The sequence below is a fragment of the Cervus canadensis genome, chromosome 4 (assembly GCF_019320065.1).
Source record: "Cervus canadensis isolate Bull #8, Minnesota chromosome 4, ASM1932006v1, whole genome shotgun sequence".
NCBI lineage: Eukaryota > Metazoa > Chordata > Mammalia > Artiodactyla > Cervidae > Cervus > Cervus canadensis.
This window is the reverse complement of record NC_057389.1, coordinates 87707443-87729487: the sequence shown is the minus strand read 5'-3', so window position 1 is coordinate 87729487 and position 22045 is coordinate 87707443. Positions and strand designations below refer to the sequence as shown.

General features: G+C 57.1%; 1 protein-coding gene across 3 annotated transcripts in view; it reads left to right on the top strand.

The window, feature by feature from the left end:
• DPP9 (dipeptidyl peptidase 9) overlaps window positions 1–22045 on the top strand; it is a 38597-nt gene that overhangs the window by 3783 nt on the left and 12769 nt on the right. For 2 of the 3 annotated variants that reach the window (XM_043466263.1, XM_043466264.1), the window contains exons 3-14: window positions 290–377; window positions 4467–4720; window positions 10001–10113; window positions 11168–11341; window positions 11605–11773; window positions 12528–12641; window positions 14945–15073; window positions 16556–16617; window positions 18170–18270; window positions 19172–19349; window positions 19589–19751; window positions 21622–21701. In XM_043466263.1, the coding sequence (XP_043322198.1) occupies window positions 322–377; window positions 4467–4720; window positions 10001–10113; window positions 11168–11341; window positions 11605–11773; window positions 12528–12641; window positions 14945–15073; window positions 16556–16617; window positions 18170–18270; window positions 19172–19349; window positions 19589–19751; window positions 21622–21701 (1593 nt within the window). In that variant the 5' untranslated portion in view covers window positions 290–321. The remainder of the gene's footprint in view (window positions 1–289; window positions 378–4466; window positions 4721–10000; window positions 10114–11167; window positions 11342–11604; window positions 11774–12527; window positions 12642–14944; window positions 15074–16555; window positions 16618–18169; window positions 18271–19171; window positions 19350–19588; window positions 19752–21621; window positions 21702–22045) is intronic. The other variant, XM_043466265.1, reaches the window with a different exon arrangement.

Here is a 22045-nt window from a genome sequence, read left to right as displayed (position 1 = left end):
GAGCCTGGCGGGCTACAGTCCATGGGGTGGCAAAGAGTCAGACACGACTGAGCACGAGAAGGCCCTTGGCGTTGAGTGTTCCTTGCAAACCAGAGGGCTGCCTTTGGTTTTTCTGGGGTTTTTTTTGGTCACCCCATATGGCATGTGGGATCTTAGTTCCCTGACTGGGGATCAAACTTGAGCCCACTGTATAGCCGAGAAAGTCCCGGGAGGGCTGCGTTTGAAGGGGAGTGAGGCCTCACCCCTCCACACTGCCAGAGCTGCAGCCCTGTGGTCTGCCCCCTCGCAGGCTCCCCCACCTCGAGGTCAGTCAAGTGGTTAATGCGGAAGGTTAAGAAGCTGCGGCTGGACAACGTGAACACAGGACATTGGAGAAGGTAAGGGGTGCTTGGGGATCCCTGGTCGGTGGTGACATCGCAGAGGTTCCCAAATTTCTAATCGAATCATAGGTCTGGAGGGTCTAAGACAAACTGGCTGTTCCCAGCTTTCTGGTTTTCCCCACAGTGTGCTTCTGGCTCTTCTGTGAGGGCAGCAGTGTGGGCTGGCAGGGTTACTCAGCCATAGCATTTAAAAAATAGATTTTTATTTATTTATCTGGCCATGCCGGGTCTTAGTTGTGGCCTTCAAACTCTTAGTTGCGGCATGAGGGATATAGTTCCCTGACCAAGGATCGACTCGGGCCCCCTCCATTGGGAATGTGGAAGTTCTAGCCTTGATATTTTCTCCACTGGGCTAGGTCCTTCAGTGCTTGCCCTGGCATTGCAGGAGTGGAGCATCCACCCCCACCCCCAGTCATGACAACCCCAAGTGTCCCCAGACATCACCCAGTGTCCCCTGGGGAGGGGATTGAGAACCACTGGCCAGATGGTCAGGATGTGGGCTTGGGGCTCCTGCCCTTTCTTGTGGGGAAGGTTGGGTGGGCCACTTGACCTCAGAACCTGCTTTCCAGTCACCTTTAGGGAAGAGCCCAGAACTCACTTCCCAAGGTTTCAGTGAGGATCAAATACAATTATCCTCACAAGGCTCAGTCACTCATCTGTTCTCCGTGTGGGGCCTGACACGAGAGGAAGGGACCATGAAAATTCCTCAGCTGAGCCGATCTCTGTCAGTATCAGTTTTCTGATCTGCAGCTGCTGCTGCTGCTGCTAAGTCGCTTCAGTCGTGTCCGACTCTTGTGCAACCCCATAGATGGCAGCCCACCAGGCTCCCCTGTCCCTGGGATTCTGCAGGCAAGAACACTGGAGTGGGTTGCCACTTCCTTCTCCAATGCATGAAAGTGAAAGTGAAGTCCCTCAGTCGTGTCCGACTCCCAGCAACCCCATGGACTGCAGCCCACCAGGCTCCTCTGTCCATGGGATTTTCCAGGCAAAAGTACTGGAGTGGGTGCCATTGCCTTCTTTTCTGATCTGCAGGCTCACCTGCTTTCCATGAGTGCAAGGATCGGGATGGGGTGGGCAGGAAGGGAACAAAAGACGGTTCTGGAAGACAGGGCTGGCATTAAGTGCGTGATTTGTTTCCCAGATGTGACTCTGAGCTTGTGTGGTGCCCGCGCATTCGGGCGTCAGTTCCCAATGGGGTTGGAGTCTCCTCTCTCCTGTGCACCAGGTCTGGGGCGGGCATGGGCTGGGCTGCTCATGGACTGGTAGAAGCTGAAGGCCTGGGCGGTGCTGGGGGTGGCCCTCATAGAGTGGAGGATGGCCTGCTATTCCAGGGGAGCCCCCAGCAGGAGGGGTGCTGTGAGGTCCCTAGGCTGCTCCCAGGCGTTTCTAAGCGTGGTGGCCGCGGCCCCCACCTCCCTTCGCCTGGCCCCTCCTGCCTTCTTGCCTCCGCCTGCTTGCCTCATCACCTGGGACTCTGGCTGATAACCCGGGGGCAGGTGGTCCCAGCTTGAGAGGCTCTGGGCGCTACAGAGCCCACACGGCCCCGGCACTGTTGGCAACAAGCTCACATCTCAGAAGCCGAGCGGGCCTTGACAGCGACCCTGCTGGCAGGTCCTGACCTGGGTGCTGGTGGTGGGTGGTATGGGCTGTGGGCCGTCCTATCGATTGGCAGAAGGAAGGCGTAGGTGGGTCTGACCTAGGTGGCTTGGAATCCGCTTTCATTTCCCCAGCTGTGTAAACTCTTGACTCAAGAAGCCGAGCCCCAGCTGGCGCTGAATGAGGCAGGGCCGGCACAGGCTTGCTTCCCGAGGACTGCATTCTGTTCACCTGTTCCCCTCTCCAAGCCTCTCTTTCTGCCCCTGGGGAGGAGAGAGGCGAGCTGAGGGCCAGGGCCCAGCAGCAAGTGTTGGCCTGCCTGCGAGCTTGGGCTGCCCAGCCACGTCTAGAAGGTTCCTAGAAGGTCCTCCCAATGTTTCATTTCGTTTCTCATCTCCTGGATCGTGTTTTTGCTTCCTGGGCTCTCTGCACTGATCGGAGGCAAGATCATTTTTATTTTCCTTTGCTGTGGACATAAGCCATGAGATTCCATGAGGGTTTTTGCCAGGCTTACTTTCTGCCTCTGGGGTTCCCCATGGGAGCACCCGAGGCCAGTTTGTTTTTCTGCTGTGATCGCAGCTGGAATTGTGGTGGCAGCGTGGTGGGGGGGTGGGGGCGGGGCTTGGTGGTTAGGGGACTTGCCCTGACTTGGTTTTCTGAGCTTGTTGCCAACAGTGCCGGGGCCGCGTGGGCTCTGTAGCGCCCAGCTGGTCCTGGCCCGGCCCCTTCCCAGCCCTGCCTGTGGCCCCTGCTGCCCTCGAGGTGAACCGCAGCTCTGTGGCAGGCCAGGACAGGCCATGGGTGCCCCTCAGCAAGGGTGCCATCCTGCCAGGGTTTGCTTTATTTGACCCGAGGGCCCCAAAGGCTCTGATGGTCTGTGGTCCATGTCTTCAGAGCCAGCGTGGGGGCAGCTGAAGTGTTTGGGGTGGCAGGCCATGTCAGTTTGTTGCCCCTCCCCCAGCTCAGCTGGGTCAGAAAGGACCAAGCAGGGGCCCAGTTGGAAAGAGGAGTCTTAAGATCAGCCTACAGTGGGTGGTCAGCAGCCATGGGTGCCTCCCCGTGTCTCTTTCTCCTGTCGCCTCTCACAGCGGGCAGGGATCTTGTACTAGTAAGGGGCAAAGCCTTCTGGAAGTCTTAAGGCCCCCACGTGAAGGTGGAGCCCTAGCTCTGTCCACGACTTCTTGAAAGCCAGTTCCTCCTAAAAGGGAACATGTACGTGTGCCCACAGAGGCACTGATCCCACAGGATGAGGTATCCAGGAGTCTAAGCAAGACCTTTGGCTCTTTGGTACCCTCACAGGAAATCCAAGCTGGCCTGCCCATGTTGGCTGGCCTCACCAGACGACCCTGGCTCTTCTATAATCAGGTCACCAAGGCTGTGTTTAGATTTCCATAAAATAAATATTTGCCTGGCCAGTCTAGTTCAGTCAAGAAGCCCTAGTGCGGGGGGTGGGGAGGGTATTACACAGCAGCAACCTTTCCTGGAGTGGGCGGAGAGAGTGGAGTGGCCTCTGGGGAAGGGGGTGCCTGTCCATCCTCTCACCTGAGGCTCTCTGATGACCAGCAGATGTCTGCCTGGCTCTCTGAGCCCCTCCGGTGAGACGGGACAGCTTCCCCTGCTGGCTGGTGAGCTGATGGCATGGGCCATGAGATTTGCCCACCTGCCCCTTATTCTCAGTTCTTGGGGAATGAGAGAGTGTTTCCCGGCGGAGATCATCACGCTGTGGCTCTCCAAGGAACTCCTCCTGTGCGCCAGGGGCTGTGTGAGGTTCCAGGGACACTGCCGTGGCCAGGACAGACACAGTGTTGGGGGCGGGGGGTGGTCCTGGGCAGGAACAAGCAGGAGATCCGTGAACAGTCACCATGATGAAACACTCTGAGGGTGGAGCAGCCAGGGGGCAAGTGAAAGATAGATGGACAGTTTTGGTCCAGATGGCCATCCACAGCCCTGACAGACAGTTACACTGAGATCTGATTAGAAGCTAGTCCAGTATGGAGTGGGGCAGAGGTGTTCCAGGCAGAAGGCCAGCACAGACAAAGGCTCTGGGGTGGGAAGGAGCCTGGCTTGTTTTTGAAGCTGAGAGAAGGCCTAGATTAATGAAGGTGGGTGAGGTTTGAAGGCCTGGCAGAGGTCAGAAGGCAAAAGCCAGCAAAGGCCATGTGAGTGCTTGGTTTTACCCCAGCTAAGTGTGGGAAACCAAGGAAGGGTTTTAAGTCGCAGGATCAGATTTGCAACATGTGCGAGGTTGAGCTGGGAGACAGTGTCAGTGTTTCAGCCAGGAGGTGCTGGTGGTGGGGGTCTGCGGGTTCCTGGCTTGAAAGAAGTGGAGGAATTTGAGGCATCCTCAGGGGGTGAGGCAGGGTGCCCAGAGGTGGGACCTGACCAGGGGAGTTGGGGGTAGGGGGCGGCTTGTGAGCGGAACTTGGGTGCCACCCTGCTTCTCATCGTCTTCCCGCCTGTCCTTCCCTCCCTCTCCCACCCTCCTTGTAGCTTCTCGCTGAATTCCCAGGGGGCGGAGAGGATGGCCACCGGGTCGCCGACGTCTGAGCGGGGCGACGCGGCGGAGACGGAGGACCCAGCGTCCCGCTTCCAGGTGCAGAAGCACTCGTGGGAGGGGCTCCGCAGCATCATCCACGGTAGCCGCAAGAACTCGGGCCTCGTGGTCAACAAGGCGCCTCACGACTTCCAGTTTGTGCAGAAGACTGACGAGTCAGGCCCCCACTCCCACCGCCTCTACTACCTGGGTAAGGCCCCTGGGCTCCCCGCCCCCACGACACGTTTCCGGGCCAGCTGTTAAGACGTCCTCTCATCCCCAGAGATCAGTGAGTCAGAAGGTCCAGACAGAGGGCTGAGCCTGGGGCAAGCTGTTCTACCAGTGATGTGGTCCCACCCACAGGTGACGGCTATGAACAGTGACAGCCTGGGGCAAGGGTCCCCCAGGGCCTCAGCTGTGTGGTGGCCAGCACAGAGGGCAGTCCTGCCCCATCCATGTAGTAGCAGCTCCAGGTTTGGGCCTGGTAGGTGGGCACAAGGCCCTGAGATTGTTTCCAGTGCCTGTCAGCTAGGCCTGCCCCCTGAGTCACTTCCCAGCGGCCTGGGCTGGGCCGGGGTGGCTGGTGAGCAACGTGACTCCCCACAGTGGAAGCGGAAGGTCACTCCCGTGGAGGCTGCCGGCTCGTGGTGTGTTGAGAAGGACCTTGAGGCTCACAGAGAGGTGGCAAAATTGCATCACCATGGGCGGGTGGTTGGGGGTTTGCTCCCCCAGCCCTGGATTCCCGGATAAGCACGTCAGTTGCTGCTCACTTCCGCCCCCTGGGGTGTGCCTCGATGCAGGGCTTCCTACGTCATCAGCAGTTACTTCTGCGCTTGTGTTCCCCGCTGGCCTTTGGGGCACGGTGTGGCCTCACACACACCTGTGGCCTCGACAGCCGGGCCCCAGCCTGGCTCCTCGGAGGTGGATGACAGATACCTGCTGAACAAATGAATATTGCCTGAGGGTCTTCCAGGCCAAGAAGGAATGGCGCCAGTCATGTTCGTTTGGACACAGCCTGACCCGCGATTGTTGCTCCGAGGCAGGTTTTTAACCCCAGCTCTGAACCTCTGGGGCCGGGTCACCCTCCACATACCTTCAGCCTGACCCCGGTCAGCCCTCAGTCAGTATTGGAGTGAGTGATGGAGCGAACGTACAAGTGAAGGTCATCCCCCACCCCGTGCTGCCCTCACGCCGAGGCCCGTGACAGTGAGTTCAGGGGCTGCGGATGCCCTCCCTCCCTGCGGAGGCCCGCGTGGAGACCAGATGGCAGTTGGGCAGGCGGAGTCAGAGAGAGGAGTGGTCTAGAAGGGTCCGTGCGCGGCAGCCAGCTGTTTTTAGAAATCCAGTTGTGCTGGTGTGCGGCCACACCCGTGGGTGTACAGACCATATCGGGCGGCTTTCAGGCGTAACTGGGACAGAGGTTATGTGGGCTGCACAGCCAAAAATACTTACTGTTTCTGGCCCCTGTGGAAAAAAGTTTGCCAGCTCTAGCCTAGGAGAGATTAGGGCGGGCTTCAGGTTTCATTTACCCCGGGGAGAGGAAAGAGAGAGGACTGAATGTGGCCCAGACTCTGTGACTGTGGCAAGCCACAGCCTCTCTTTCTTTTTCCTGTGGTTCTGTGTTCCCCAGTCCCTCCCCTGTCCTGCATGCAGTCTCACTTGGGTCCCTCGCTCGCTCAAGTTCAAGTTGCCCTCCCAGGTCAAGGTACTTGTAAGAGTGTCCCAGGACAGCTGTGACCACTGACCTGGTGGTTTAAAATGACAGAAGTGTATTTTGTCTCAGTGCTGGAGGCCAGAAGTCTGAAAACAGTTTCTCGGCCAAGAGCCGGGTGTCTGCAGGGCTGGTCATCTTCCTGAGGCTCAAGAGGTTGGGGGATGTGTTCTTTGCCGCTTCCGGCTCTTGGCAGCCGTCGGTATTCCTCGGCTTGTGGCTGCATTGCTGCAGTTTTTGCCTCCCTGGTCACATTACCTTCTCCTCTCCTGTGTGTCTGAAATCTCCCTGCCTCCCTCTTATCAGGCTCATTAGGGCCCCCTGCATAATCCTGCCTGATCTCCCCAGCTCTTTACTATAATCCTAATGGTAAAGGCCCTCTTGCCAGGCAGGTACCATGCTCACCAGCTCCTGGAGTTAGGATCTGGGCGTCTTTGGGAGCCATCATTAAGCCAACCACAGAGCTGCTGAAAGAGCAGAAACGCTCTGAGTTACTCTGAGCCTCATAGTAAAGATGTAGGTGCGTCAGGGACCTCTTCCAGCCCGCCCCGTGCCTCCCGACACTGAAAAGCCTGAGCTAAATGGAGTCCAGGCATCCGCTTCATGTGTTTCTCTCTGCGGCTCTACCCTCACTTCCCACCTGCCTTCTGCTGCCACGCTCCCAGGATCACACGTCTGGTTCCGGCCACCAGCAGAAATGGACCACCTTTCTCTGAATATGACGGGCTTGATGTAGGTCAGATGTCCGCTCCTTTGGTCAGCCTTGGCCTGTGCGTGGGTCTGGGCCTGGGGTCTGCAGAAGGTTCTGAGAGCCCACCCCAGAGGTCTGGGCCAGCTCCAGACAAGGGCTGTAGAGCCACTGAGACCCCGAAACGTGCCTAGAACAGCCTAGAGACATCCTGCTTCTCTTGGGCTAGATCACCCTTGAGCTGATCCAGTCTGTATCACTCAGCACCCTGGGGTGCCCTTGACCTCACATCACGTCCAGGTTCCTGGATCAGGTCTCCCCCAGGCCCCCATGCATTTATAGCTCAGTGCTGGGGGAGTGCTGGTAGTGAGACACTTTTATGGATTGAACAGAAAGGACCTCCCAGGTTGATGGCCAGCCTGCTCGGGTGCCCTGAGCATGTGGCCTGTCCCCCTGTTCCTCCGGGACCCCTACCTCCCTGGCAGGCCCCATCACACCCCTTTGGGAAGTCTCTCTTGGAGCCCAATGCATGTGGGACAGAGCAGAGAAGGGAATGTGCCTGCTGCTGTCCCAGAAGACGGGCTCCGGTTCCAGGGCTCCACTGCTCCTAGTGGGTCGGCTCTTCCCTGCTGCAAATGGGTGTCGCATGTCCAGTGGAGGAGGGCGCGGGGCCCAGATGGCACTGGGAGTCCCTTCAGGCGTAAGGGAGATCTCTCGTGTTCTGGGTCCAGGTCCTGGGCCACCTGACATGCTGGGGGGGCTCTGGGATGGGGCACTGAGATGGTGGAGCCAGTACAAGAAGCGACAGCAGAAGTCAGGGGCCATGCTCAGCCGTCCCAGACCCTCACTGTGCACACAGATCCCCATCAGCACCAGGGCCTGGCAGCTGCCTCAGGGAATGTGCCAGAGCGCGTGTCCCTTTTCATGTCCGTGCTTATTAGTCAGTGGGGAGGGGAGGTGTCTCTGGTGTTCTTTGGTAGGACTGCACCACCAACTTCCTGTCTGGAAGGCTTCGGCTCCCAGAGAGTCTGTGGACCAGGGCTGTTCAGAGTCCACGGCGCTTGGTTGAGAATGGCCACCTACCCCCTCCCAGCTGTCCACTCTGGCCCCCACACTGGACCTTGTTTGTTGTTTAATTGAGAAGTAATTCACGTCCCATCAAATCCCTTCTCTTAAAGGCAGACGGCATGGTGATTTTGGGTACAGTCACAGGATTGTGCAACCATCCTCACTGTCTAGTTCCAGAACATTCCATCACCCAAGGCAATCCCCATCCCCGTGAGTGGTCACTCCCCATCCCAGCCCCCAGCCCCGGCAACCACTGACTTGCTTCCTGTCTCTGGACTTGCCTGTTCTGGACATTTTAGAAGAAAGGAGTCACCCACCACATGATTCCCATCCCCACTTGTCTTGTGAACTTGGGAAGGAAGATGGCCCCATGGGTGGCCCGGGTGGGCGGGTCAAGTCCATGCCTCTAGCTGGGAGTGAGTCTAACTGCAGCAGCTTAGAGCAGCGGTCCCCAATGTTTTTGGCACCAGGGACCAGTTTCATGGAAGACAGTTTTTCCGCCGACTGGAGGTGGGATGGTTTCAGGAAGATTCTCATGAGGAGCTTGTAACCTGGGTTCTTCTCGTGTGCAGTTCACAGTAGGATTTGCTCCTGACAGTAATGCCGCTCATCTGACAGGGGGCAGGGCCTAGGTGGTAACACAAGCAAAAAGGAGCGACTGTAAACACAGATGAGGTTTTGCTCACTAGCGCTCCCCTCCTGATGTGAGGCCTGGTTCCAAACGGGACTAGGGACCCCTGGCTTAAAGTCCTTAGATGTTGAATTGTGAACACTTCCTCACTTGTACATCCAAGTTAGCTTTGCATTTTCACTTCTTTTCCAACTATATTTCATGAACAGACTGTCACGAGTTGAAAATGCAAGTCGCTTGCTGTGTTGAGAAGCTACCTGTAAGAGTTACTGCAGTGGGACGGGTATTACTTGTGAAGCTCTGTTTAGCTCTAGAGGCATCAAACTTGGGGCCCTCAGCCTCCAGTCTTAGAAGTGAGGGTGCGTATGAGGACAGGAGACCAGTACCAAACCCAGTCTTCCTCCTGGAGGAGTTTGGGATTGAAAGGGGTCAAAGAGAGGTGCCCACTCTGTGTGATCTGCTGTTGGTCATGGTGCATTCCTGGGCCACAACCTGCTTCCAGGGAGCCCTGCCCCAGTCCCCCATCTTGGTACCTGGAGAGCTGGGACCCCCACACTCCCCGAGAGAACCGTCTTGTTCCCACTGCTAACATTCTTAACAGCCATCACGCCATTGTCCATCAAGGCAAAGACACCAGGTTGGAAGATGTGTCCTTGCCATATTGGCTGCTGTCTGTGCTGAGCACTATGTATTTCTTTCCTCACTCACCCACATGGAGCTCTCCCCAGGCAGCCACTCTGCTCTACAGATCAGCGGCTCCCAGTCAGGTGCTCCTGCCCCAGGAGATGATGCTCAGTCATGTCTGGGGACATCTTGTGGTTGTCACACTGATGGGGCTCTTGGCATCCAGCAGGTAGGGCCAGGGAGGCTGCTTCACACCCTCCTGTGCCCAGGATGGCCCTGCAGAAGCTGACTGACCTGGAGTCAGCACTGCAGAGGGGGAGGGGCTGGGCCTGAATACACTTCTCCCTGTCATTCTGGAGCTTTGCCCTTCCTCTGATCCAAGACTAATTCCTGGCCTTTGCAAGGGTCCATAGTATAACAGGATACACGACCTGAGCCCAACCTGTGAGGAGTCGGGGATCACTGACCCCCCATTTTTTGTCCTCTTGGGTGCTTTTTGTTCAGTAACCGAGGCTGACATATTTGGCTCTAACATTTCAGGTGGAGGAGCCTGCTGCTCCTGCTGGCCAGTGTAAATTCTATCTATGGATTCTCTGGGGAGGGATGTGCGGCCAAGGGGCTGGAGAAGCAGGAGGAGCTAGCCAGGCCCAGTCCCCAGGAGCTGTGGGGAGTCTGGGTCCTAGGCCTGTCCCACCTGAGGCTCTCCTCTAGCGCTGGGCTAGGCTAGAGTTGGCAAGGGCAGCCACTCTGCTTTTCTTTCCCCCACAAGGGATGCCTTATGGCAGCCGAGAGAACTCCCTCCTCTACTCCGAGATCCCCAGGAAGGTCCGCAAGGAGGCGCTGCTGCTCCTGTCGTGGAAGCAGATGCTGGATCACTTCCAGGTGAGCCCCGTGATTGAGTCGGGCCCTCCCCCTGGCTGAGGCGGGCAGGTGCACTTGGCCTCTGAGGGGTCCCAGCCTTCCCCGCCAGGAGGAGTGCCCGGCCCTGGACACCTACCCTACGCCCGCCCTCCCCTTCCCCCGGGGCGCCCGAACTGCAGCGCAGGCTTGTGATGACAGTGCCGGCTGGAAGCACCTCTCCCTTTAAAAGCCTCATCAAAAGCGTGAGAATAACTTGGGCTTGAGGCCCTTTTATAGACGTTTAGCTAATGACCCATGTGGTCCAAGTCACCTCGCTTCCAAAGAGGATGTGGCTGGTGAGCAGGGAGAGTGCCGTTTGTACTGGTTGACATTGACTGCTTTTGGATCATAAATATATGACAGTACTCCAGGGAGAGGACCCATGCAGCCCTCTTCCCTTTGCTTGTTGCCTGTCCTGGACAGAAGTTGCCAGGCTCACCAACTCCTATTTGCATGGCTTTCCTTGCAGCGGGGGAGGGGGTGTGTGTGTGTTCATTTTGCTTTGGATTCTGCTCTTTAAAAACACATTTCTGGGATCTCCCTTCTGCGGTCTAGTGGTTAGGACTCCACGCTTCCACTGCAGGGGGCAAAGGGTCGATATCTAGTTGGGGGACTAAGATCCTGCACACCTCGCAGCATGGCCAGAGAAAAAGAAATTTAAAAAATAAAAATGTGTTTCTTCCTTTTAATGTTTCTCTGAATTCCCATGTGGTGTTCAGAATTCTCCATGGGGCAGCTGCATGGTGTCCCCCATAGAGCACCTGCTCACCTGCCTGCTGCCCTCCCACCCCAGGTCAGGCATCTGGGTGGTCCTGAATCTGCCCGTCCCTTCCCCTGCACAGAGTGGGAACATGTGGTGGTGGGTGGAACTAGCTCAAATGTTCTCACAGGAAGGGGCTGTGATCCAGGACAGAGGGTGGGGGTCTGTAGGGTGGCACTGGTTGGGGGCCAGGCCCTATCTGTCTGGGAGAGAGTTGGTGGGGAAAGGGGGCCGGGGCCTCGGCTGCTGACACTGATGTCCCCCTTGTGTCCTCAGGCCACGCCGCACCACGGGGTCTACTCCCGGGAGGAGGAACTGCTGCGGGAGCGGAAACGCCTGGGCGTCTTCGGCATCACCTCCTACGACTTCCACAGCGAGAGCGGCCTCTTCCTTTTCCAGGCCAGCAATAGCCTCTTCCACTGCCGGGATGGCGGCAAGAATGGCTTCATGGTGAGCCGTGCTCGCTTGTGGGGAGGGCGTTGGGGGGACGGCGGCAGGAATGGCTTCGTGGTGAGCCATGCTCGCTGGTGGGGAGGGCGTTGGGGGGGACGGCGGCAGGAATGGCTTCATGGTGAGCCGTGCTCGCTGGTGGGGAGGGCGTTGGGGGGGACGGCGGCAGGAATGGCTTCATGGTGAGCCGCACTTGCTGGTGGGGAGGGCGGGGGAATGGCTGGGGCCTCCTGCCCCACTGAGCCAGGCCTCTCTGTCTGCAGGTGTCCCCCATGAAGCCCCTGGAGATCAAGACCCAGTGTTCGGGGCCACGGATGGACCCTAAGATCTGTCCTGCCGACCCTGCCTTCTTCTCCTTTATCAACAACAGCGACTTGTGGGTGGCCAACATTGAGACGGGCGAGGAGCGGAGGCTGACCTTCTGCCACAAGGGTGAGGCCGGGCGGGCGGTGGGGAGGGGGACGCGGGGGCGATGGAACACCACCACCACTACCTACCAGCCCCCTCCCTGTGCCCCTGTGTGGAGGGTGGGGCGGATGGGAACCCGCTGTCCCTTGTGGTCAGTCCCCACAGCCACCATTCCAGCTTCTGCTGGAGACCCTTGCCCCACCATGCACCCCCACCAGACCACGAGCACCTGCTCAGAGCCTGGTCTCCCAGCCACCACAACTCCCCACCCCACCCCCACAGTAATCCCACAGAGTCCTGCTGCCTGGCTTTCCTCTGTGTGAATCACCCAGGCCATGGGGGCCTGGCCTGCCCGCTAGATGCTGCCCATCTCAGCCTTCGTAGCCCTGCCCCTCTGTCCTCCACGCTTCCAGCCCAGAGCTCACCAGACCCGGGCTTGCCTCAGGCCCCTGCCTGCCCCGGGTGATGTCACCCCTGTGCAGAAGCCGGTGGAAATCTGAGGGCTGTGGCTGCTCCTGCCTACCATCCTGCCCCAGGGCCTGGTGCCCTCTCGATAAGCCTGAGCCGCTCAGCTGGGGTGCCTGGGACACTGACCATGTGCTGAGACGTTGTTAGCTGTCACAGCGGGGCAAGGATGTTCCTGGCATGGAGTGGGTGGGGTGGCGATACTGCTCTATATCCCATGGCGCCCAGGATGGCCCCCAACATCAGCAGTGCCAGGAGAGCAGCCCTCCTCTGAACCAGACCCTCATCTCCCACCTGGCTGTGTCCCCTCCAGGCTTGTCCAGTGTCCTCGATGACCCCAAGTCTGCGGGTGTGGCCACCTTTGTCATCCAGGAGGAATTTGACCGCTTCACTGGCTACTGGTGGTGCCCCACAGCCTCCTGGGAGGGTAAGCGCCTCTGGTTTAAACACACTTGTGCAAGGGACTTCCCTGTGATCCGGGGGTTGAGCCTCTGTGCTTCCACTGCGGGGGCTGCGGGTTTGATCCCTGGCTGGGGAACTAAGATCCTTCATGCTGCAAGGTGCTGCAAAAAATAAGTAAATAAACACACTTCTACAAATGCTTTTCTATTAACAGAAGCACAGTATACGTGCTAATCTACCCTTCACGCTTTTCATTTAATATTAGCCTTGGCCAGCTTGCTGTTGACACTCAGGCCGCTGTTACAGAATACCACAGCCAGGCAGCTTATAAACAATGGATATTTATTTCTCACTGTTGCAGGGCCTGGGAGTCCACGACCAAGGCAGATTTGTTGTCTGGTGAAGGACTTTCCCTGGCTCCCGGGTGCCGTCTTATCTCCCTATCCTCACGTGCTGAAGGGGCAGGGAGTTTTCTGGGGTCTCCTTTTTGTAAGGGTACTGATCCCCTTCATGAGGGCTCCACCCTCATGACTGGATCACGTCCCGAAGGCCCTACTTCCCAGTACATCACACTGAGTAGTGGGGAGCTAGGATCTGCCATTTGAATTCTGGGGGGATGCACACATTTAGTCCGTTGTAATCAGAACACAGAGAATTGGTCCTCTACCTGTGGATGTCTTGAGTGTCTAGAGAGTAGCCCCACTAGCTGAAACTTGAGAAAGCCCATTTGTAGCAGTAAAGACCCATCACAGCTATAAATTAATTTAAAATAAAAAGAGGAAAGAAGAGAAAATCCCGCCTTGGAGAAATTCCCAGCTGGAAGAGAGGTGAATTGAAGCTACATGCACCTGGAAGTTTGATGGGTTTTGTCAGCGAGTTAGGAAGAAGCCGGAGCAGTGGGCCCTTTTGTATCTGTGTTTCTTTGCGCTGCCTAAGGCCAGGATGTGTCACCTCTTCCTTGTTCAGCAGAGCACAGTCTGTCTTCTGAGTGAGGGAACAGTCATTTCCGGGGCCTGTGAGTAGTGTCAGACCCTCCACAGCATAAGCAGAACTGGCCCAGGCCTCCGCTGCCCAGAGTCCCTCTGACCTGAGTGCCAGTGGGCATGGGGCCACAAAACCCAGGATCCTGGGGACCAGGTATTGGTGTCTACCGCCGTAGCCGTGCACCACCCCATCGGCCATCCACTCCCACCTTTACATCAGCTCACCTTTTCCTTAAGTTGATTTGTAAAGAAAGCTTTATGGTCCAACCATGAATACAAGATCGGCCTGAAAATTGTGCAGTGGGGAGAAACCAGTGCCATACACTCTAGCCAGCACCCAGGTAGAGGTTGAATTGTCAGGGTTGGGTAGGCTGCTGGCACTCCTGAGACCTGGCGGGGATCGGCATGTTTCTGGGGAGGACACTGTCCACACTCCTCCATCTGGTCGGTGATTTTCACCATCACAACACCTGGTGTGCCTGAGGCCCACCAGGGAGAAGGGCTCCAGGTCAGAAGTCAGGGTCGGGTCTGGTCACTCTGCTCATGACTCTGCCTACCAGCAGCCGGTGACTGTCCCACCCTTGAACTTCATGGTCTGTAAAATGAGGTCTCCTCCCCTTATCCCTGTGGGCATGGAGGTGGGCTTCTTCTCTCTGGGGGGCTGTGGTCTCCTGAGCTTTCATGACAACCACAGATGTCTCCAGACATAGCATAAGTCCCTTGGGGACACAGATTGACCCCTGCTGTTATCCACTGGCCTTGATGACATCAGCGTTCTTACTCTGCTATTCTCAGCAGCTCAGAACCCCTCAGATAAAGCCCCCCATATGCAGGAGCCCAGGGGCACTCACTCTGCTTGCTGTAACCAGCACCCTACAGAGCAGATGTGGAGATCTGCAGGCCAAGTGGGGCTTAACCACATTTGACGGATGTTGTTGGTCCACCCTAGCGAGTTAGACGAGGGTATAACATGCAGAGGGGACCCTTCTCAGCAACTGAGAAAGCAGTGGCTGTGGGCTCCGTCCCCTTGACCTTGGCACTGGCAGCCCCCATGCCGCTTGCTAAGCCAGCAGCTCCTGGCTACTCGCTTCCTTCTTGTGACAATGTTCATGTCACCCTTTCTTGCCCCAGCCCTGAGTGCTGGTCTGCTTGGGTGGGTGTGACCAAGTCCCACAGATGGGGCAGCTTGGACATCACAGCTTGGAGACTGGATATCCTAGGTGGAGGCATTGGCAACTTTGGGTGTCTGGGCCCCACCGTGGAGGGGCAGAGTCCTGTGTGGGCAGGGGTGGGGGACAGCAGGGGAATGCCTGGCACCCTCAGCAGGTACCGCGCTCCTTCCCAGGGTCAGAAGGCTACAAGACACTGCGGATCCTGTACGAGGAAGTGGATGAGTCTGAGGTGGAGATCATCCACGTGCCCTCCCCTGCACTGGAGGAAAGGAAGACGGACTCCTACCGGTACCCCCGGACAGGTGAGGGCCTGGGATAGGTCAGGGCCCAGGATAGGTCAGGGCAGCTCGGAGATGTCTGAAGCCTCTTGGAACATGGTAAGGCACCAACCAGGATGGGCCCACAGGACCCAGGCAGGGATAGACCCAGAGAAGCAGGCTGGGCTCGGGAACAACAGCCGGGCCAGCGCCACCATCAGAGGTGACTGGTGTCCTGCCTTGGGGCCCAGGAGACAACGGGAGCCCTGGGGAGGTAGTGGAGGGTGTGGCCCCTCTGACGGCGTTGGGGACGCTCACTGCCTGTGAGAGTACAGAGTTTGCCCCGTGTCTCAAGAGAAGCCAGAAATCTAGACTCACCCATGAAATCTCCCAATTTATTTTTTTTAATGTGGACCATTTTTAAAGTTTTTATTGAATTTTTTTATAACATTGCTTCTGTTTTATATTTCAGTTTTTGGCCAAGAGGCTTGTGGGATCTTAGCCCCCCAACCAGGGATTGAACCTGCACCCCCTGCATTGGAAGCTCCGAGTCTTAACCACTGAACCCAGAAATCTACCAGTTCTTAAACATGTCTCAAATTATTTAAAAATACTTTTAGGAGGACTTCCCTGGCGTCCAGTGGTTAAGACTTTGCCTTCTAATGCAAGGGGGTGCAGGTTCGATCCCTGGTTGGAGAGCTAAGATCCCACATGCCATGCTAGGCGCAGTCACACAATTTTAAAAAAGAAAAACGAACTTGGTGAGCCATACAAGATACTCATGCAGGCCAGGTTTAGCATCTTCGGGGCCCCCGTGGAAGCCTCTGATAGACTTGTTCCTGCCGACTGTGGGCCGTGCTAGGCAGAGCCTTCCTGGGGAAACTTCCAGGCCCTGGTATGAATGGGGAGGTCAGTCTTTCCCTTCCATTGCTGGAAAGGTGAGGAAGCAGAGCTCCAAGATATCACCTGCCAGAGTGCTAGAGCCATGAGGCCAGAGCTGAGACATGTCATAGGAACTGAATCCTGCCCTGGAGAGCCTGTCTCGGCCGCCCCAGCCTATAGGCTGCCTGCCTCCTGACTGCTGAGCACCAGCTGTCGCCAGACATGGGCCCTGTTTCTGCGTCATGGGTGCTTTCATTAGGGGCATGTGCCGTCTTTACACCCAGCTGCTTTCAGGGTCTCCCAAGGCAGGGAGATGTCTTCCTCCTGTCTTGTGTCCCCCCGTGATCCCCGACCAGCCCAGGTCTGATCTCTGTTCTTACACAGCAAAGATGTAGCCACGTCCCCATTGGGACCATGGTCCAGGCTCACAGTCAGTCCTGCCTGGCGGCCTTTGTTCCCCAGGCCAGAGAGGGTGACACACCCACAGAGGGACCTTTGGACAGTTGGTGCCTTCCCTCCCCCCATGTCAGCTGGGTCACAGCCCGTGAGCATCACCTGAACCCCCTGCTGCCAGCCTCTGCCCCAACTCCTGCTGTCAGCCCTCTTGGTCCACCTGCCAGGTCCACCTCGCTTTCATTTCTGCAGGCAGCAAGAACCCCAAGATTGCCTTGAAACTGGCTGAGTTCCAGACCGACAGTCAGGGCAAGGTAAGTGTGGCCGGGGTGCCTGGAAGAAGTGTCCAGATGAGGAGGGGAAGCCGGGGTCTGAGCTGGGAGATCAGGTGGCCCCTCACCCCCATTTCAGGTCAGGTGCTTCTCTGGCCAACTGAACTCAAAAGAGGCTCCACCCGGAGCCCCGGCTTCCAGGCCGCACCCTTCCACCCATCACCCTAAACCTGGACTCAGACAGCGAGTGGCCCTGAGGTGCGGAGAGGGGACCCCTGTGAGTGAGCTTCGAGCGGAGGCCCTGCAGGGGTTGGGCTGCCCAGAAAGGTAGTGGCTTGCAGAGCTTCTGGAACAGAGAATCCAGGGAGCGGGGGTGCAGTCACCTGGTGGACCTGACCTTAGACCAAGGGTACCCCCGCCCCCGCCTCTGGGCAGTTCCTTATCCGTCACCTCAGCAGATGCATCAGTGTTCTGGGATCCTTCTCTCCATCACCTAGTCAGCCTGGATGGGGGTCATCATCACCCAGGGAGTCACTCTTCAGGATCCATAGCCAGGAGGGCAGAGGAGGCTGTGGGGAGAAGGGTGGGAGGGGGGGATACCCAACTCCACGTGAGGATGTTGGGTGGTGCTCCTCATGGCAGAGATCAGAGCAGGCTGGTGAGCTGGGAAGCCCCTTCGTATTTTAGCCAGAATGGCTTCTTATGTAATGTTTCAGAAAAATGCCTGAGATAAACTACATTTATTTTCACGATCTAGGGGTTGGTTTTGGTTTGGGCACGAGTAGGACCTAACCAACCAAACCCCTTCCCCACTCCTGACCGGAATGTTCTGGTGGATCCTCCAGGGACCTGTGCTAAGCGGCTTTGCCGAGCCCCACCAGCTGTTGCAAATGGTTCCAGGCCCCCCTGAGACGAGCAGGGTCCTGAGATGGCTGGGAGGTTTTGCCCACTAACCCACAGCTGGGGGATGCAGAGGTTGGGGGCACGCCTGAGTGTGGGATGTGCTGGGCCCTGCTGGCCTCTCTCCCATCCACCCTCCCCAGGAGATGCCCCGCTAGCCTTGTGTCACCGCCAGGAAGCCACAGGGACCAGAGGCTTGTCTTGCCCAAGGCCACCTGGCTCTTCAGCAACAGCCATGCCAGAACCCTTGGTTTCCAGTCAACAGGCTGTCATAGCAGAGACCCCTGGGAGGCTTCAGTCTGTCATTTGTTCTGGAGGCTGAAGGCCTGAAACTAAAGTGTTGACAGGGCGGCTTCCTCCAGAGACCTGGCAAAAGACCTGTCCCTGGCTATCCGAGGCCTGGGGATGCCACCTTCTCCCTGCATCATGTCACAAGACGGGATGCGTGGAGCCTGTGTACACATCTCCCCTTTTTATAAGGATACTCATCCTGTGGGTTTGGGCCCCCACACCCCAGTATGACCTCATCTTAACTGATTACATCTGTAACTGCCCTGTTTCCAAGTCAGGCTCCCTCCTTGGGTCCCAGGAGTTAGGGCTTCAGTGTGTGGTTTTGGGGAGTTACAGCGCCTCACAGCAGTGGCAGCACATGGCCAGGCTGGATGGTAACCCATGTCTGTCTGTTCCCCTTTAGATTGTGTCGACGCAGGAGAAGGAGCTGGTGCAGCCATTCAGCTTGCTCTTCCCGAAGGTCGAGTACCTCGCCAGGGCCGGCTGGACCCAGGACGGCAAGTAGTGAGTGTCATCCCTCAGAGTCCAGGATACCCCTCACAGTCACTTCTGTCCTGGGTTGGGGCAGACACACTACACCAGAGCCCCAAAGCACACCCGGGGACCAGACCTGGTCGGCTGCCTATCACCATGCAGCTTGTAAGAATGGCTTTTCCGTTTTCCAGTGATGCGGGGGCCGGGGGTCCAAAGAGGAGTATTTCATCACATGGAAATGATAGGAAAGCCATATTTCAGTGTCCAGAGATAAAGCTTTATTGGCACATGGCCACACCTCTGTGGCCACTCACCCCACACAGGCAGGGTTGAGTAGTTGAGAAAGGAACAGTGGCCCGTGATGAGGGTATCTGGTCTGTCTTTCTGTTGAGAGTCAACTTTTCCATCTCTGACCCCAACAGATCTTTGTTTACAATACATTGAAGTTGGGACTTCCCTGGTGGTCCAGTGGTTAGGACTCCGCACTTTCACTGCAAGAGGGCAAGGGTTCAATCCCTGGTCTGAGAACTAAGATTCTGCATGCTGTGCATTGCGACAAAAAAAGAAACAAACAGAAAAAAGATTTAAACTAACTGTCCACTTAGAGCAAGATATGAAACAAAGGACAAATAAGGGCTGAAGATTTGGCAGAAGTCGCCTAAGTTCACCAGTGATGCAAGGTGTTTGCAGAACAGCTGGATCGTTCAGTTTTGTCAGCACCCACCCCACCCCCCTCCCCACCACCCCCGTCTCCCTCCTGGGCATGCCTGCCAGCCAGGGAGGCTTTATGTGCTGCGTAGTCACTTGCTTGTGTCCCTGAAGCTGACAGGAGGAGCCATTCTGATCATGCACATGGACGGGCAGGGGGCGTCTGGCCCCAGCTGGCCTGCACCGGGCCCTGAGCTTCCCGTCCTCCCATCTCGCCCTCCAGCGCCTGGGCCATGTTCCTAGACCGGCCCCAGCAGCACCTCCAGCTGGTCCTCCTGCCCCCAGCCCTGTTCATCCCTACCACTGACAACGAGGAGCAGCGGGCAGCCTTCGCCAGGGCTGTGCCCAGGGATGTCCAGCCATACGTGGTATATGAGGAGGTCACCGACGTGTGGATCAATGTAAGAGCTGGGGTGTGCAGGCTCTGTCCTACCGCACCTCCTGGTTTCCCATGTCCCCGCGCCCAGGTCCCCAGCTCCTCAATGTGGAGAAGCCAGCTCAGGAGGGAGGGTTGGCGGGGACCGCCCTCTGGCCTGGCTGTCCAAGCCTCCCCTTTGTCAAAGAGACACAGCCCAAGTTTCCCCCCACCCACTCCTGCCACAGCCCCCACTTATGACATGTCCCCTCTCTGTCCGGACAGGTTCACGACATCTTCTACCCCTTCCCCCAAGCAGAGGGAGAGGACGAGCTCTGCTTCATCCGCGCCAACGAGTGCAAGACTGGCTTCTGCCACCTGTACAAAGTCACCGCTGTCCTGCAGCCCGGCGGCTACGACTGGACCCAGCCCTTCAGCCCTGGGGAAGGTGAGCAAGCCCAACTGATACTTACTCACCACTCTTGCCTGCGGTTCAAGCAGGTGGTTCAGTGCATAGCTTTTTCACGGGTCCCACCCCACAGGGAGTGGGTGTTTATGATTAAGAGACTGGCCTTTCCTAATGCCGTTCCTGGTCTGGAAGGGCTGTCACAGCCACGACTGTTTCTTTTGGCAGCAGGCTTCATCCAGCACCAACTGCATGCCAAGGCCCTTTGTGTACCAAGGCCCTTTGTGTACCATCTGACCCTTTATAGGAGAAGCTGCCCTGCCTTGCACACAGGGAGGGTCACTGTAGAAAGAGACAAGTGTGGACATCTCTGCTGTAGAGGGGAGGCAGGCAGACATCCAGAGACTGTGAAAGGCACCAGGAGGCCTGGAGCACATCAGTGGATAACGTGACACAGGGCAGAGACCTGTAGCAGAGGTGGCCGCACAGTGCTCCAGGCAGAGAGCCCAGCCGGTGCAAAGGCCTTGGGGGGTAGGACCGGGCCTGGTGTGGGGGAGGGACAGTGAGGAGGCCCGTGTGGCTGGTGCAGAGTAGTTGGGGGGCAAGGGAGGGAAGGCCTGGTGTGGTCGGTAGGACCCTCTGGACCGTGAGAAGCATGGGCTTGAACCCAGAAGGCTCAGGAGCTCAGAGTGAGTTGGAGCAAGGCAGGGGAACCAGCAGGCTGTGCCATCACCCAGGCCCGCTGGGGGTCTCGGGGCGGCTTGGTAACAAGAGGCACAGAGGCTATAGAGCCGGAGCAGTGCATCATCGGCAGGGCCACCAGCCCCAGAGGAGGCCTGTGCAACTCGGCTCCCCATGTGGGCCCAGCAGTGAAGGCATCGGGGAAGGTGTGGGGGCAGGCAGTGGTGCACCCACCTCGCGGTGAGTGAGGGGCAGAGGAGTGTCTGTCTCTCCTGGGTCCTCTGGTGATGGCCGCTCAGCCCAGGTCTCTGTTCTGTACACCCTGTGGATCTGTGTGGGGACGTCTGACCCTCCATAGGAGACGTTGACAGTAGTTTGCTTCAGACCCAAGAGAATAGAAAAGACCTGTAACCACTGCTCATAAACTGTTTTTAATATAAAATTTCTAACACATGGCAAGAAACATTACATATTGTTATTTACCTGATAAGAACTCTAAAGCGAGGACTTCCCTGGTGGTCTAGTCGTTGAGAATCTACCTGCCAATGCAGGGGACACAGGTTCAATCCCTGGGTCAGGAGGATTCCACATGCTGCGGAGCAACTAAGCCTGTGTGCCCTGGAGCCCGTACTTCTCAACACAATGAGAAGCCCGCTCACCACAACTAGAGAGGACCCACGTGTAGCAACAAACACCAAGCACGACCAAAAATAAGTAAATAAATGTATAAAAAAGGAGATACCTACCCCCCCCCAAAAAAACCCCCAAAAAACCTACTGTAATTCCACTGAGCCTTTGCTTAGTCCCAGAGTTTAGTCAAGACCTGGTTCCCAACCTGTCCTAACCAGTCACAAGTCCAAGGCCTGGAAGGAGGTGGTTTGGCCCGCAGGGTTCTAAAATTGGGCGCCGTTTTTTTTTTTTGGCCTTATCAGTCTGCATGTGGAATCTTATTAATAGTTCCCTGACAAGGAATCAAATCTACACCGCCTGCAGTGGAAGCTTGGAGTCAGGAGAAGCTCAGAGTCCTAACCACTGGGCAGCCAGGGAAGTCCTGAAAATTGGATGTTTTTGATAAAAATGCCGATCTCAGGTCTGCGTCCCATGCCGGGGGCCCGGCTGTTCCACATGCCTGTCCCCCAGCTGCCTGGGCTTTGCAGTGAGTCCATTTTGTGCTTTGAGTCCGCGTCACAGCTTCCCTGGGCCCCTTTCACCTCTTTTCCTATCCTTCCAGATGAATTTAAATGCCCCATCAAGGAGGAGATCGCACTGACCAGCGGCGAGTGGGAGGTTTTGGCGAGGCACGGCTCCAAGGTACCCGAGTCTCCACACACACCTGTATACATACACGTGCACAGACACACACACACAGTCCTGACCCCTTCAGACCCTTAGACTTGTGGCTTCTCCTCCACCCCCACGCCCCCCACCTGGCCACCTGCTCCTGCTCTGCAACTCAGGGCCATGGGGGCTGCACTTCCCACCAGCAGGAGATCCTGGGTCCGGAAGCAGGGTTGTCTGTGTTTCCTTTGTTGGATCCTGGTGGTTGGGGCCTGGCCCATTCTCCCTGCCACCAGGAGTGTCCACTTGGCCTCCTTTGGCTGCATGAAGATACCTGTGGACAATGGTGGGGCCCACCGTGGAACCACCCTGCATTC